General features: G+C 41.6%; 1 protein-coding gene across 1 annotated transcript in view; it reads left to right on the forward strand.

The window, feature by feature from the left end:
• The window catches only part of grhl2b (grainyhead-like transcription factor 2b), a 32,275-nt gene extending 14,836 nt beyond the window's left edge, over nucleotides 1-17,439 (forward strand). The window contains exons 5-16 of the mRNA XM_061742408.1: nucleotides 1,226-1,284; nucleotides 2,272-2,428; nucleotides 3,297-3,408; nucleotides 8,186-8,280; nucleotides 11,516-11,674; nucleotides 13,937-13,994; nucleotides 14,098-14,237; nucleotides 14,337-14,374; nucleotides 14,885-14,976; nucleotides 16,161-16,246; nucleotides 16,342-16,406; nucleotides 16,496-17,439. Coding sequence (XP_061598392.1) covers nucleotides 1,226-1,284; nucleotides 2,272-2,428; nucleotides 3,297-3,408; nucleotides 8,186-8,280; nucleotides 11,516-11,674; nucleotides 13,937-13,994; nucleotides 14,098-14,237; nucleotides 14,337-14,374; nucleotides 14,885-14,976; nucleotides 16,161-16,246; nucleotides 16,342-16,406; nucleotides 16,496-16,610 — 1,176 coding nt within the window. The 3' untranslated portion in view covers nucleotides 16,611-17,439. The remainder of the gene's footprint in view (nucleotides 1-1,225; nucleotides 1,285-2,271; nucleotides 2,429-3,296; nucleotides 3,409-8,185; nucleotides 8,281-11,515; nucleotides 11,675-13,936; nucleotides 13,995-14,097; nucleotides 14,238-14,336; nucleotides 14,375-14,884; nucleotides 14,977-16,160; nucleotides 16,247-16,341; nucleotides 16,407-16,495) is intronic.
• The last annotated feature ends 32 nt before the right edge of the window (nucleotides 17,440-17,471 follow it).

The raw sequence follows: 17,471 nt of genomic DNA on the forward strand, positions 1-17,471 counted from the left end.
TATAGGAGGAGGCGAAAAAAGAAAGCGGGAGAGTAACAAGCTAAATGCCCGGACAAAAAAAATAAATACAAATTTAAAAAAATATGCCCGGACAAGAATAAACATTGGCCCGGCGTTCACTCGCTGGCGTGAGCTGAAAGACGAGGAGGGATGTCCGACCGACGGAGATTTATGGGGATAAAACAAGAGACAGAATTGTTATGATACAAATGTAAATGTAGAGTTCTATGTTCAATAAGAATCAAAATTAGAATGTTTTCACATACAGGGGATTCGTCTTGGTTTCTAGTATTTTTCCTGAGAACTGTAAAATTGTGAAGGGCTGATCTGCAAAACATTCAGTTATTCACAGGTTATAAAGTATTTTTTTATTTTGTCAGTAAGTATGTTGGACTACTAGTTTATGACGAAGTCCCTCTAAAAAACGTGACAGGAAAAAGGTGCAGAGCGTATGAGTTTGTAGGGCGCATTATCTCGCTGAAACAACTTAATAAAACCAAGTTGAACTTAGTGTTTTTCAACATCGTCATATTATATTGTTTAGCCAAAAATAGATACATTACCTCTTCATTATCCATCCTGCAAACGACCGCTGAAAACAGAAAAGTAGTTTTGAAAGTCCGTCCCGTCTTCTCTCATCAAAACAAATGCAGCGACGGGGACAGGATCTTTCCGGCAGTACGCGCTGGTGCTCATGGGAAATGTAGTTTTCTTTCTGGTAAAGCACTACCGCTTTTGTCCAAAGGAGCCGCCAAACTCAACAAAAGCTGAAAGTTACATTGTGCTGCTTTAACCTCCGAAGACCAGCGGCAGTTTCGTTGTCGCCGCTCTGACCCCGTTAGGAAATGACATGTTATGACATAAACCACACAGCGGGGGGTGTCCAAACATGTGCATGCCAGTACTTAGCAAGATCCTTAACAGACTAAAGTGCAGAGGATCGACACTATCAGCTGTCAAAAGTAGACAAGTTAAAAAAGGAAAAGCAAAACCATAAGTACAAAGGTCGTCTGATCCGAAACGATGGCGTTGACTTTCAGTTGTACGTGAAAACGGACGTGTACGGTTTCACAGTCTCACGGTCTCAGTAACAAGCTACAAACAGACAGGTCGCTGTAATTCTGTCCTCTTCCCCTTAAATCACTTCTGCTGAGAAGTTTTTTAATATTGCAAACTTGTCATCATTGATTTCCTTTTTCTCTGTTTTTCATGTGTTTCTCAACAGAAGTACCGCTCACCTTCCTCGCAGCCCACGGAGGACTTCGTATTTCACCAGGAGGGAGTGTAAGTCACTGCCCAGAGGCTTTGTGTGCTTGTGATCACAGTTGAGGTGTGGATGCTCAGGAAGTGAAGCAATGAAGCAGCGTAAGAAACGGGGTAGGAGGCTCAGTTGGTAAAGCGTTAGCCATGAACCTGAAGGTCAGTGGTTCGAGCCCTAGTTCCTCCTGTGTCCTCAAAGTGTCCTTGGGCAAGACACTGAACCCCTGGTTGCTCCTAGTTGTCAGGCCAGCGACGTTGTATGGCAGCTCCGCCGACAACCGGTGTGTGAATGTGTGTGTGAATGTGTGTGTGTGTGTGTGTGTGAATGTCTACAGTGTAAAGCGCTTTGGGGCTGTAGGAGTACAGCTGGAAAGTTTTAATTTTTTTATTTATCCTTTATTTATCCAGGAAAGTCCCATTGAGATACAATATCTCTTCTGCCAGGGAGTCCTGGTCAAGATGGCGGCAGAAAAATAAATTCAGTTTCATATAAAATAAAATACATACAAGGACAAGTAACTTTACAAAAAATAAAAACATATCAAAACAAGAAACAAGCAAACATAAAACATACAAGGATCAGAAAGCTAAAAAGAATTCACGACAAATAATGGCACTTGATTAAAAACAATGACATTGTTGTGTGAAAACTGATTTTAACATATGTTTGAACATGTTAAGAGAGGGTAAATATTTCAAGTTGAGTATGTGTTGTAGCTCATTCCAAACTTGCGGTGCATAAAAGGAAAAGGCCGATTTACCAACTCTGTTCGAGTGCTTGGGACCATGAGGAGAATTTTCTCTGATGATCTAGTGTTATAGATACTAGAGTAATATTTTAATAAATTGGATATGTACACCGGTAGTTTACCCAGTAATGCTTTTGCAACAAATATTAACGTCCATTCAACCATGCTATAAAGTGCTATAAAGTGTAAGAAAAAACCAAAACCGTATCGGAGCTTTGATAGTCATTACAGATTTGTGTGTGTGTGTATGTGTGTGTTGCAGTGACAGCTTCCAGTACACGTTGGACGCTACGCGCTCGCTGCGTCAGAAGCAGGGTGAAGGGCCGATGACCTACCTGAACAAAGGCCAGTTCTACGCCGTCACCCTCAACGAGCTCAGCGCCAACAAGCGGCTCCGCCATCCCATCAGTAAAGTCCGGGTGAGCAGCTCCTTCCTCATTTAAAAACACAATATTGCACGCTGTCGTTTTTATTCAGATTGCTAAAGAAAATAGACTAAAGTACGGTGAATGAGTGACGTGAGAGGATATCGGTCTAGTAAAGTCAGCGCCACTTAACTGGATCCAGATTAAAATATAGTGGATTACCTTAAGTCTTGTTCTGTAGACTAACAATGTTATGGTTAAAGGTTATCAGCTGATATATTTGCTTCTTTTAGCAAACATTAGTGAAGATGAAAAACTCATTCAGCTTCACACTGCAAAAACTCAAAATCTTACCAGGAATATTTGTCCTATTTCTAGTTAAAATGTCTAATTTTTAGTCAAAATCTCATTACACTTAAAACAAGACTCATCACTGGCAAAAAACAACAATTTTCACCTGTTTCAAGTAGATTTTCACTTAAAATAAGTAGAAAAATCTGCCAGTGGAACAAGATTTTTTTGCTTGTAATGAGAAGATAAATCTTGTTCCACTGGCAGATTTTTCTACTTATTTCAAGTGAAAATGTACTTGAAACAGGTGAAAATTGTCAAATAACAAGTTATATTTCTGGTAATGAGTCTTGTTTTAAGTGTAATGAGATCTTTTGACTAAAAATAAGACATTTTAACTAGAAATAAGACAAATATTCCTGGTAAGATTTTGAGTTTTTGCAGTGCATGCAGTAACATAACAGGATACGAGCTGACCCCGCCATGGTGTTCATGAAACCATCATGTCCTGAATAGTTTCCCTTGTCCCAGACGTGGTCATATACATCTAACTGGCTCTGTGTGGCATTTTCTGTCCTCAAAGCTCAGTTTCAAACCCCTGACGGTCTTCTCGGTCCCTCCTCTCTCTCAGAGCGTCATCATGGTGGTCTTCAGCGAAGATAAGAACCGAGATGAACAACTCAAATACTGGAAGTACTGGCACTCCCGGCAGCACACGGCCAAACAGCGGGTCCTGGACATCGGTAAGCTCGTGGAGCCCCGCTTGAAACACCTGAATTAAACAGAGAAAGAGCCCAGTAACGAGGTAAAAGAGGATGTTGTGAAGGTCGGCGGCGCTCAGAGAACAAACGTGACCAGACTGAGACCAACCAGCCTCCACCGTGCTGTCAGCCTGTGGCGGGGAAGCTGCCGTCCACCCTGCGGCAGAGAGACGAGAAAACACTCACACTGGCAACAATCTAACTAAGAATTAAACTAAAGTTTCAGAGAAATCCAAGTCTACATGCGCGAGAAGACAATCGATTATTGAGTGAGGTTATGATGCAACGCTACATGGCACCACATGCACTTTCACGTTGGCGTTCTTCCGGTAATTAGTAAACAAGCGCGAAGGAGGACAACTATGTGCGAAAAAAGACGCTAAGGATGCAGCAGCTCTGTAGATGTCGTACATATTAAGCCTGGTCATGTTAAAGAGAAGACTCTGCCTCTTCTTCTGTTACCGTGTTGTTGTGATGCCGTGACTGTTATTATTCCCGCTCCCGCGGTATCGTCACTTCCGGAAGGTGGTAGTCAGTAGCTCGGCTAACCGTGGGGTTGGGTATACATATCGAAATAACTCGGATTAGGAAGCATTATCTGGCACTAAAAGCTCGATCTCAAGAGCTTCAGTTCAGTTCCACTACAGCCCGGCTAACTTGTATACATGGCTTTTTTTTTAAGGTTTTTGTGGCACTAGTGGCCTTTATTGAGAAAGTAGGTACAGAGGAGGCGGGTAGAGAGAGAGGGGGGGGCATTGCAGCATAGAGCGACAGGCCGGGACTCAAACTTAAGCTGCCTGCACAAGGACTATAGCCTGTACAAATGGCACCGGCTCAACCCACTGAGATATCCAGGGCCCTTATACATGACTTTTAAAACTTCGATATCGATCGGACACTGCGAAAGCCAGAATATCAACACATTAGGAGAAGAAGAACTTACTTACTTACGCCTACTACCCCTTCTGGGGCATAGGCCATCAACAAGTGATCTCCAGGCATCTCTGTTCTCTCTTGAGCCGTTTTCTCCAGTTGGGTCCAATTCATCTTCATGGTGTTGGTGTCCGCCTCCAGTTCTCTGTGCCAGGTGTTTCTTGGGCTTCTTTTCCGCTTACCCTGTGGGTTCCATTTAAGGGCTTGTCTTATGATGGAATTTGTGGACTTTCGCAGGGTATGGCCTATCCAGCGCCATCGGCGCTTCTTAATTTCTTCTTCCGCAGGCAGCTGGTTTGTTCTCCCCCAGAGTTCAGTGTTGCTGATGGTGTCTGGCCATCGGATGTGGGGGATCTTCCTTAGGCAGCTGTTAATAAAGACCTGTACTTTCTTGGTGGTAGCAGCTGTAGTTCTCCATGTTTCTGCTCCGTATGGGAGTACTGCCTTGACATTGGTGTTAAAGAATCGGACTTTGGTATTGGTGGTAAGTTCTTTGGAGTTCCAGATGTTCCGTAGTTGTACGAATGCTGCGCGTGCTTTCCTGGTTCGTGCTTTCACGTCTGCGTCTGTGCCGCCCACTTTGTCAATTACACTGCCGAGGTAGGTGAAGGATTCGATTTCTTCCAGTGTTTCCCCCTCCAGCGTGATTGCGTTGGCGTTGGCTGCATTGATCTTGAGGATCTTGGTCTTTCCCTTGTGGATGATGAGTCCCAGTTGTGCTGAGGTGGCTGCTACGATGTTGGTCTTCTCCTGCATTTGATGTTGAGTGTGTGACAGCAGTGCCAGGTCATCGGCATAGTCCAAGTCCTCCATTTGCATCCAAGGAGTCCACTGAAGGACTAGAGCCTCTACAAATGGCGCCGGCTCAACCCACTGAGCTGTCTAGGGCCCCTATACATGACTCTTAAAACTTCGATATCAATCGGATACTGCAAAAGCCAGCATATAAACACAATAGGAGAAGACGAAGACGAACAACAAAGAAGGAACTGGAAGAACGCTAACGTGAAAGTGCGTGAGGCGCCACCTAGCGTCGCCCAGTCGAACGCACCTCACTCAATAATCAATTGTCTTCTCGCGCATGTAGACTTGGATTTCTCTGAACCTCCAGTTTAATCCTTAGCTAGATTGTTGCCAATAGCTTGATTTAGATGTGCATGTAACCGCGCTGAGTCACGCGCTGCTGACATACTCACACACTCACAAACACACACCTGCATGTCTTAATATCGAGGTGTCGCTGAAACAACACAAATCCTCTAATTTCCTCGACTTGTGGGGACACTGAGCAGAAAACCCATTTGTTAAAAAACGTGAGACGCGGCAGCGTCACTTTCCCTCTCACAACACGTTCCACGGGTGTAAACGTGCCGATCGCGTTGACCTTTCATCGCTGGGTTGACGCGTTTGAGCCGATGCTTCGGCGCCTCGTTGAATGAACGTGTGAGACGGTTGTGGGTGGTTAACGTCCGACAAGCCCGGGCCCGCTGGGCCGGCAGATATTCGGAGGAATGTGGGAGACACACAAACACGCTGCTCTGCGGAGCTTGTTGGGACAGGGAGAGGAATGCTGGCCGGCCACGCCGTCACCTCACCGCTCTTGGTCTGCTCAAAGTCTGTTTTTGTTCTCCTTCTCAGTTTAGATGGTAATCTTAATTCCTGTGTGATCTCACATTTGACATCGTTACAGATGCTAGAGAAGCTAAACTCACAGATGTCACTGTGTGATTAACAAAATCGCTGTGGGGGTTTTGGAGTTTATTCCTTCCTATCAGGACAGTTTCGACTGAAATGTAACTGAAATATGTAAAAAACTATAAAATGGATTACAATCAAACCCTCTGGGGGCATTTTTACGCCAGTAGATTCTGATGATGTAGATGATTCCCAAACTTTTGGGCTGCAGTCATACACACACACACACACACACACACACACACACACACAATGAAGCTGTAAAGTTGCAGTAACAGCTTATTTACAGAGGCAGGTTTTCAAAAAAAACTGACAAACAATCAGTGGGAATCTAAAATGAAAAAACTGTGATTTACTGATCTGAGAAGTGGAATGAAGATCCAGCAAATTCAAAATAAACACTGATACACATGAAGAGAAACACGATAACAAGGTTGGAGCAAAAACAAATAAACAAATATTCCTGAGAACTCATGCATCACGTGGCTGTGCAGCTCTCAGCACAGAAACTCAAGACTGAGCTGAAAACCAGTCGCATAAAGGTTACATTTATTCATAGAAAACCTATGCGTAATTAGGTAGGAATCATTGTTTTTTCAGTGGGTTCAAACCTTTTTTTAATGATCATCATGATTTACAGTGAGGCACCTTGAGTGAAACATCTGCTGTATCACTGTGCCGCTTCTTCTTCTCATGAGTTATTACTGGCAGACGTGGATGAAGAAGAATTAGAAGAATGACCCAGAGGGCTGATTTATTTATGTTTCCATGCATCTGCAGATAGAGATATGTGCAGAGATGCAGACAAACCTTTTTCACTGGGAGTGTCTGGTAATGCAGAGACCCAGCTGGGTAGACCCAGCTACAACCAGAACTCGAGTTGTAAAAAACAAATCAGGGGGGATGGTGGATTTTATCATATGGAGACAGATCATTTGTGCTGATTACAAATAATATAATATATTATAAATAATAGCAGTGACCAAAACACCTGCAGAAATACTGCAGGAATGACATAGCAGCAGTTAAATGCAGCCTTCTGTAAGCTTTAAATATCCACTGGGCTTACATGAAATACATCAAAACACAAAAATAAAAACAGTTTTCTGAACTTATCAATATGATTCTGTCCTTCACAGGATAAGTAAAATGGATCACTGCAAAAACTCAAAATCTTAACAAGAATATTTGTCTTATTTCTAGTTAAAATGTCTCATTTTAGTAAAAAAAATCTCATTACACTTAAAACAAGACTCATCACTGGAAAAAACTACAATTTTCACCTGTTTTAAGTAGATTTTCACTTGAAATAAGTAGAAAAATCTGCCAGTGGAACAAGATTTTTTTGCTTGTAATAAGAAGATAAATCTTGTCCCACTGGCAGATTTTCTACTTATTTCAAGTGAACATTTACTTGAAACAGGTGAAAATTGTCAAATAAGTTATTTTTCTGGTGATGACTCTAAATGTTGAAATAGCAGTAAAACCTCATTCATTGATGAAATGACATAAGGGATGGAAAGGGGGGATGGCAGTTTTACAGGGGGGATGATTTGGACCGTTTTTATTTCAGGGGGGGATGCCATCCACCCTCATCCCCCCTCAAGTACTGGCTACAACAACTAAAAGTATTGATGAAATGGGCGATCAGGAGAATGGAGGATGCTCTGAGAGGTGCAAAGCAGATAAACATTTCCTTTCTGGAAAAGCCCACGAGATATTGCAGTTAAACGATCAACTGAGATGTTTTCCATCAAAACAGTCTTTGTTCCCCTTGTTTCTTTTTTTACAATACCTTGTTTGTTTTTGGTAGTAAGATGGCTGATTGGTCCTCGGCATACATACCAGTGGACCCACTTGTGCACTTTGACTCTCCCCTGGAGACGAACAGCCTCCCTCGTTTCCTCCTAATGCCTTTGAAGCCCGAGAGTTTGTTTGCTCAGGCAGATAAGGCTTTATCTCCTAAAACTGAAGCGTGCCATTTAATTGCTTATCTCAACAAACAAGGACTACCAGATTTAGTCTTTTATGACCTATTTATGCTTGGCACCGCTGGCCAGCGTGCATGTACAGTATAGCAGCGCGTACGTTGGAGGCCGTGGAGAACTAAAGCGTCTGCTTGTCCCCACAGCTGATTACAAGGAGAGTTTCAACACAATCGGAAATATTGAGGAGATCGCCTACAACGCCATCTCCTTTACCTGGGACGTGAACGAGGAGGCCAAGGTACAGAGCCTTTGATTTCATCTGTGTGTGCAGGAGTTAGATGTCATTGTAATGTTTCCCAGGAGTCATTGTGTTATATTTACTCTCCCCGCGGGCTTGTTGTAAAAGTGAAAAAGCAGCATGACGGGTTTTTTTTGTTTTTGCGCTGATTCAGACGCCGACAGACAAAAGCGCTCAGTCGACAAATGAACCGGTTTTCCAACATGACGCAACATCTGACCTGTAGACACTATAAACACTTAAGAGCTCAACTTAACATCCATCATTAAACCCTGCAATGTTGTAATCAGTCGGAGCGGGAGTGTTAAAGCACTCCCTCGGCTTTGACTGGCATGTGCCGTGAAAGCGCCGGGCAGAGTTGCTTCACCTTCGTGGGCCGCTCCCTGCCCGGAGCCCGGTCAGCGCTGGAGTCCTCCAGGGACCGGCCCACGCCGGCCCCGGCCCCGGCCCCGGTCCCCACCCTCCGTTGTGTGCTCTGCCCTCATTTCTGTGTGAACACAGGTGACTGTGTGAGTGTTTAATGTGTGTAATGTGGCTTTTTCACGGCAGTACCTGCCTGCAGACAAAGACATCCAAACACACTTCTCATGTCAATATTGACTCGATCCACATCCTTCCTTCTATTTCTCTTAATCACCCTTTTTTTTTCTCTTTTTGCTTATTTGACATAATTTATGACTGAAATTTGACAGTTGAGTGAAAGGGTGTGTTGAAGGACTGAAAGAGCTTGAAATGTAGTTCCCAGGTTGTTTTAAAAGATACACGTCTTTCCGCATACAGGTGAAAAAGTTGGATACCTCACGGTGAGCAGGAAAAAATCCTGAAAAACAACTTAATCTGTGAAATAAAGAGAGTGAAGTAAAAAAAGCGTCTCCCATCAAACAACAAAATATCACATTTTGACAAAAAGCGTGCATTTAGATAAAAGTGGTTTGGTTTGAAATGACTTCATAAAAGGTCAAGGGTCAGGGAGGAAAAGCTGCCTCATCCCTCAACTGTCCAGCTGGGAGGTCAAAGGCGCGTCCGCCCAAGCAGATCCCATTTTACCCACCGACTTGGTGTTTGTCTCATCGCAAAGCTTCACAAGTGTGGAACTCGAGGGGTTAGGGATATGCAGCGTATAAGAGATGGTGTAAGCCCGGTGTGGGAGTGTGAAGGAGCGTATCTGCATCTGGGATACTGGATCGTTACCTGGAGACGCTGCATCATCAGCTCAGTTAAATGGCTACAAATAACATGCTGCTTTGATACTGTTCTCTCTCTTCCTCTTTGTATACTTTTTAATTTATTTTTCAGTTTTTTTCTAATTATTCAATGAATGCATGTTTATATTAGATCAATATCATCTTCTCCATCAATTAAAGGGGACCTATTATGGCATCTAATACCTATTTTAAACAGGCCTTGGATGTCTTAAAAACAAGCTTTTGATTTTTTTTGCTAAATAAATTCGAAATTCAGCCTCTGAGCCATGTCTGCAGCATCTCAGTCTCTATGAGGAATTCTGAGTGGGCGGGGCTATGATAATGAGGCTCTGTGCTGATTGGCTGCCTGAATGACGCGATACGCCACTACGAAAAAATGGCGGAAGCTCCGGTTTGTTACACCGTGTCATAACTGCATGCGATGTGAGCAAGCGTCACCGACAAAATTAATTCCATTGCTTTATTTTCTATTGGACTGTCCTAACTGGCCGCAGCGCGGCGCGCCGTTTTGAGCTGAACATTTGTCGGACGCCCTGCTTCTATTTTCTTCCTGTCGCTCGCGTTGAAAGCCGGTTGAAAGCGCTGTAGGAAACAGTCACGGATGAGGAACGGCTGATCCAGTTAGTTAAATGAGAAGTTATCTCTATGATTCCTCCTCATTTCACTACAAAAACCTCAATAAAGTGGCAGCTGCTGGAGGGAGATGGACAGAGAGCGTCTGATGTCACGCAGTGCAATGCGATAGTTGGACGCTCGCATGCAGTTACACGGTGTTATAGTTGTGGACGTGGTTTGCATTTTGGTTACGTAACGAAAATGCGCAGAATCTGAACGGCTCGTAGATCCACATCACACTGGACGGCTCATCCGGGCGGCTGTACAGACACTGCAGAATTTGGTTGCTTTCCTCCTTCTCTGAGTTGGCAGGCTGAGGGGAGACCACTTTATATATGTTAAAGCAAGAAAAAACATGTTTTTCAGAATAGGTCCCCTTTAAGATTCCTTTGGGGATGGAAGTATAATTAAGTTCATTTTTGCCTGACTGGATAATTCTGCAGATCATTTGCTCATTTGAGGGGTATGTTTCTTCTTCTTCTGCTGCTATATTCTGCAGCAAGGAAGATGTGCCTGACTTTATGTCTGAATGGTTGTACAGATGTGAACTGCACAAAGGATCAGAAAATGTTTTTGGACATTTAGATTGAAGATATGTACTTCTTTATGTGCATTTACGCACAAGCAGAAAAAAGGTGCCCTCATTGCTGGCGTCACCAGATAGTTCTCATAGATGTTGTTAACAGCTCAAGCTTCTTTAGGGTTGCAGGTGATGCTGAAGAAAGGTAGTCCATCCCCACCATTTACAGCCGCTAAACCTTTATCTCCTTATTTGGATCCGTTTATAGGATCGTAGCGTCTCATTCTAGATACGTATTCCTACACAAGAGCGACTGACTCCACCCACATTGCCATGACGACCCTAAAATTGAAACGATTATTATGGAATTCTGTGATTATTTTTGTCGGTATTCTGATCGAAGAGTTTGGACGGACCTGAACACAGTGATCAAACACTACAACGGGAGGGAAATATTTGCCTGAAACATTTGAAATGGTTGATTGATAAGATTTGATTTTATCTGGAAGATTACTTAGATGATTATCATTTAAAAAAGGATCTAATGCAGTGAAATAAAGTCAAACATTTAAGCATCACATTTTAAAACAAAGTGTTGCATGTTGTTTTGTATGTTCCAGGCTTTTTACAAGTCAATTCTATTTTTTTTTTTTTTAAGTAAAAGGAAACTAAAACTGTCAAAGAAATGGAATAAGAAACAAAACAAACAACAGTTTGCCTTTGAGTTTCGTTCATTTTCCCCACTTATCTACATCTCTACAATGATCAAGTTAAGATTTATCCATGCAGATTAAACTAGTTTCTGTCTTATTTGCTTAGAAGTCTTTAAATATGACATCCGGAGGTTTATTGATTTGTGTGAACCTCCCATCTCTCTTCTTCTGCCCCATGGAAGATCTTCATCACGGTCAACTGTCTGAGTACGGACTTCTCCTCCCAGAAGGGGGTGAAGGGTCTTCCTCTGATGATCCAGATCGACACCTACAGCTACAACAACCGCAGCAACAAGCCGCTCCACAGAGCCTTCTCCCAGATCAAGGTCTTCTGTGACAAGGTGACATATTGGAAGCTTAGGTGACGTGTGATGCACTTATTTAACAAAAAGTCCTGTAAAGGACTAAAATCCCAAAACTGCGTTTCATCCTCACAAACTACTGCTGAATCCTTAATATCTTTCATTACACCGTCTGGATTGTGCTTTCAAATAAAGTGATTCAGAATATTGAGATGTTTTTAGAGTCAGGAGGCAGATTTTTCATTTCTCGAGGGTTTAAATATGAGTTTAAGTTGTGAAAACTCTCATCGCAGAGGTGGCCGGACATTGATTCTGCTGTGTTTACCCTGATTATTCACACGATTATGTGGGTTCACTGAAGTCTTTAAAAGACTATATATATCGTACAGAAATGACACGGCCAGTGATGCACTTGACACCATGTATTGTGTAGCTTAAGTTGTGTAGTAGGCGGGCATTAATAAGCTCTGCCTGAGCCTGAGCCTTTTTCAGTCAAATTGTAAAATGTGTCTCTTCCTTGTTGCCTTGAAAAGTATATATGACTGAAATAAACTTTAACTAACTAACTAACTAACTAACTAACCAACTAACTAACACTTTAATGTACTATGTATAACATAGAAATAGGAGAAATGGAAAAACCAAACTTACAAAACCATACAGGACTGTCTCAGAAAATTAGAATATTGTGATTTTCTGTAATGCAATTACAAAAAAAAAATGTCATACATTCTGGATTCATTACAAATCAACTGAAATATTGCAAACCTTTTATTATTTTAATATTGCTGATCATGGCTTACAGCTTGCAATATTTCAGTTGATTTGTAATGAATCCAGAATGTATGACATTTTTGTTTTTTTAATTGAATTACAGAAAATAAAGAACTTTATCACAATATTCTAATTTTCTGAGACAGTCCTGTAATAGAATTGACTATTAGTGTTGAGAATGAGCAGAATGGATGAGAGGACACAGTGGGTGGAGTTATATTAAAGTAAAATAAAGAAATGTAACAGTAATGACAAAGTAAGAAGTTGGCCATACGACCTCTGTTACCAGTTGTGCCCCCACGTATTATGGGATTCAGTATATTCAGTCTACCGTATATTGTCACATAATACATTATGTACAGCTCCTATAATTTGTGGTACTAGTATGCAGTATACAGTACTGGTATGTACTGATTTTGGTATACAGTTTTAATAACAACATTAGTACAATATAACTTGATGTTGAACTGAATGGAATACGTTTGTTATTAATCCCTGCAAAATAACACAGGTAGCCACTAAGGTATTTTCAAAATAAAACTGAGATATAAAGAATATACAATCAAACGAACAAGGTTGATATGTGGTCAGATTTTTAAAAGTGATCTCTGATGTGAAAACGCTCAGGTTTAGGTGTGTAGAGTGGCAGGTATTCAGATGAGGCAGGTAGACAGGGCTGGTATCAGGGCGCCCTCTAGTGGCCATCACGTAAACTCCCTCCGAGCCCGGGAGGAAACACCTGAAGATGCAGTCCATGGGCCAGACCAGATATCAGCACCACTCAAAGTCACAAAACTTGCTTATCATTTTTGAAAATATCCATGTCTATAGATGATATTTTGGTATGATAACCCTTCCTGAGTGTCAGCTGTATCATCCTGTATTTGCAGGATAAAGACCAGTTTGTGACATTAGTGGCTGTTATAGTTTCATAGGAGCCTAATGATGCTCTTCTAGTTTAAGGCTCACAATGACCTGTAACAATGATATAGTAGGGGTATATTATACATTTCCTGAATCCTTATGGTCCTGTGAGTATTCCAGTTTTTGTATTTTGTGTCTCTGTTGTTCCTAGATATCTTTTAAGCAAAAATTGTGTAAAAATGTGTGTTGTTTATAGTTTAAAGAGCTGCAGTGACCTCTATGTCGGTCAGAAAGATTCAATCTTAGCTTGAATGAATGCTTAAAAGGTCCCCTTTAAAATGACACCAAAGACAATATTGTGAAACATTGACAGATATCCTGTACATGAGTCTAAACTAGGATATGCACCAGCATGTAAAATGTAATTTTCTGAAGGGGGTGTGTAACTTCATGAGCTGATAACTCTGATCCAGCTGCCACTCAGGAAGGTCATCATACCAAAATATCATCTACAGACATAGATATTTTCAAAAATCAAAAGTAAGTTTGGTCACCTTGAGTGGTACTGACCAGTGAAATTTTGGGTTCTGGCCCCTGGACTAATGCTGGACGTTGAGCATTCTGGTCATTTCTGCCTTTTTCTTGTTCCTTTTTTCACCCCAGGGGGCAGAGAGGAAAATAAGAGATGAAGAGAGGAAATTAATGCGCAAGAAGTCAAAAGGTGAGAGCTGCATTTGTTTTAAGTCAGAATCAGAGAAAACTTCTTCATGCACATACAGGTTTACAGTACAGAATACTGAGTGAATTATCAAAACTGCGTCCAGGAAAAGACGGTGGTGTCGGTGTGATAAGTCTTGCCAAAAAGTCCGATACCACCTACTTCAAGACCCTGGCCGACCTGGAGGCCCAGCCGGTCCTCTTCATCCCTGACGTTCACTTTGGAAACCTGCAGAGGGCTGGACAGGTAGGCCTTCATTTAAACAACAAAAACCTCTCAGATCCAACTGGAGCTCAGGCTTCAGCGTATTTAACATGAAAACTAAACACTTCTTATTTGTTCCAGGTGTTTACCTTCAACACAGAGGAGATTGAGAGAGAGGGGTGAGTATTCACGGACAGGACACACTGCAAAAACTCAAAATCTTACCAGGAATATTTGTCTTATTTTTAGTTAAAATGTCTCATTTTTAGTAAAAAAATCTTATTACACTTAAAACAAGAGTCATTACCAGAAAAATAACTTATTTGACAATTTTCACCTGTTTCAAGTAAATTTTCACTTGAAATAAGTAGAAAAATCTGCCAGTGGGAGAAAATTTATCTTCTCATTGCAAGCAAAAAAATCTTGTTCCAAAGGCAGATTTTTCTACTTATTTTAAGTGAAAATCTACTTGAAACAGGTGAAAATTGTTTTTTTTTTCCAGTGATGAGTCCTGTTTAAAGTGTAATGAGATTTTTTTTACTAAAAATGAGACATTTTAACTAGAAATAAGTCAAATATTCTTGTTAAGATTTTGAGTTTTTGAGTGCATGCGAACGAGAGCAGGTACATTTCCCGCCCTCGTCCAGAGCAAACTGATGGCATGTTCACAAATGTTCACACATTTTCAGGAGCGTGCTGGTGAAGAGGATGTTCAGGCCGTCCGACGAAGATCTCTGCTCGTCACCTCACAAACAGATCAAAGAGGAGACGCACAAAAGAGGTAACGCACGACTGTGCTGGTTTATATTTGTACCTTCCTGCGAGAGCTTGCGGACGTGCTCCGGTCCAGAGAGGAGCTGGGAAACATCAAGACTGAAAAGTTTGACATGTCTCCTGATTTAGTGCGCTATTTTTAACTAATCAGGCTTGAACAAGAGACGTATCCTGCTCAAATTATCCCCCTCCATCCAGCCAGTTTCCATTGCATTGGAACATTAATACCAATAATCATGATTTATTTGAGTCATTATTAAGGCAATCCATCCAACAAAAACCACATGTTTGGTTCTGCGTACTCAGATACGAGGACGAGCTGTCTTATTTCAGATCGTTGTAAATTATAGGAGCATTGTCATGAAATAAAGGAGCCGTTTAAAGATGATCACATTTCCATTCCTTTTTTAGCTCTGTGGGCTCGAAACTTGACGTTCAAAGTTCATCCTGGCGAAAGCTGAGAAAACATCCCCTTACTGATTTCTATATACCGTATTTTCTGGACTATAAGCCGCTACTTTTTTCATAGGTTTTCAACCATGCGGCTTATACAAAGGTGCGGCTATTCTGTGGATTTTTCTTCCACCGCTCGGGCGCTCTAACTGGAATTAGAATCAAAACTAAGACAAAATAAATGCAAAGAAGAATACGCTACTTCTTCTTTAGCAGATAAAAGTAGGTAGAAGCAGATTTCAAACAGATAAATAGATAAATAAATACCGGTTATTTTCTCTTGGTTCTGTCCCGTTTTAATCAGCAAAGTTGCTGCCGTGTTAAAAGGATCTATTTAGGTACAAACATGTACATAATTTACAGTTCAAAATCCTTCTGTACATGTAGTAAAAATCTAATCTAACAACATAAATATCTGCGGCTTGCATATCTTTTTTTTTTTTAAATAGAGTGGATGCGGCTTCTATGCAGGTGCGGCTTGTATATCTTTTTATTATTTTTTTTTTAAATAGAGTGGATGCGGCTTATATTCAGGTGCAGCTTATAGTCCAGAAAATACGGTACTTCCCTTGCAAGGAGACGTAGCACTGAGACTATAAAGTACACAAAGAAACTCCATAATGCATCTGAGATACTATCAATGGGCTGATAGTCCTCATAACATTTCTGCTTGTTGAAGTTCTGCATAGCCTCAGTAACATAGATTAAAGGTGTGGTTCTCCATCCTGCTGCCTGTAGTGCTGCTGTATGTAAGAAAAGAGACGGATGAGGTGTTTGACGCGCTGATGCTGAAGTCTCCGACGCTGCGAGGCCTGATGGATGCGGTGAGTACCCGCCCTCTCCGTCTCCAGGGTGTCACAGGAACAAGCGCTTTCCAGCGTGACGCCCGCTCACACTCACTGTGGTTTATCGCCAACAGATATCAGAGAAGTACGGCGTGCCCCCAGAGAGGATAGCCAAAGTGTACAAGAAAAGTAAAAAAGGGTGAGTGATGGTGCACATGAAAGCATCAGGGCCCCGATTTCAGCTTCTACCATCTTTGACTGTACGACTGTTTGGTGTTTTGGAGACAGGATCCTGGTGAACATGGACGACAACATCGTCGAGCATTACTCCAACGAAGACACCTTCATCCTCAACATCGAGAGCTACGCAGACGCCTACAAGGTCATGTTGACGGAGATCTGACGGCTCGCCGGCACGACGGAGGCGCGTCCTCTGATAAGCTGACTGATACGATAAGAGGCGACCCCTCGCCGACGGGATGAAGCAAGTCATATTTTCTGTGCAGAAGGACGGTTATAATTAAAGAAATGGACACTCCGGTGAGCTGGACGTGGGTGAACTGATGGACCTCACACCCACATGTCCAGTTTTACTGATTTGTTTTCTGTATAAAAGGATTTGTACATTTATTCACATTTTGTACATACTTATTTTCCAGGAATATCCTCATGAAATGCCCGATGTAGCCGTAGCTGGAATTAGTTGTTGATCCCAAGTAACTTAGCAGCTTATCTGCACGCCACACTTGTTTTTGTTAGATGTTATTATTTATTATGTCTTGCATTTCAGTAGAAACTCCATCCAAGAATTTCAAAAGGACTTCCATAAGATTTCAGTGACTTCTCCTGCAGTCACATTCAAAAATACTTGAGTTTCAGATGTGGTCATGTTTTAAGTGTTTATTGGTAGGCTTAAATTCAATTCAATTCAATTTTATTTGTATAGCGTCTAATACAACAAAAGTTGTCTCTAGGCGCCTAAATGGCCTAAATGAGAGAACGATAAGGGACTCCTAGAAACGAGATCTCACCCGGTATTTTATATCATTGACGCATCATAACTTGGATATATTGAGAATTAAATAAAGAATATAAATATAACTTTTCTGCTATCATGTCAACAAGTGTCTTTTTGGACTAAATGCTCATTTTGTGATAGCATGCTGACGAAAACGGTGATTTTGATAAACTATCTAGGCAAGATGACGATTTTAATTTCTAAGGAAGTGATTTCCTTAGTAAAATGATAAAGTTGCATTTCTTT

The sequence above is a fragment of the Cololabis saira genome, chromosome 15 (assembly GCF_033807715.1).
Source record: "Cololabis saira isolate AMF1-May2022 chromosome 15, fColSai1.1, whole genome shotgun sequence".
Taxonomy (NCBI): domain Eukaryota; kingdom Metazoa; phylum Chordata; class Actinopteri; order Beloniformes; family Belonidae; genus Cololabis; species Cololabis saira.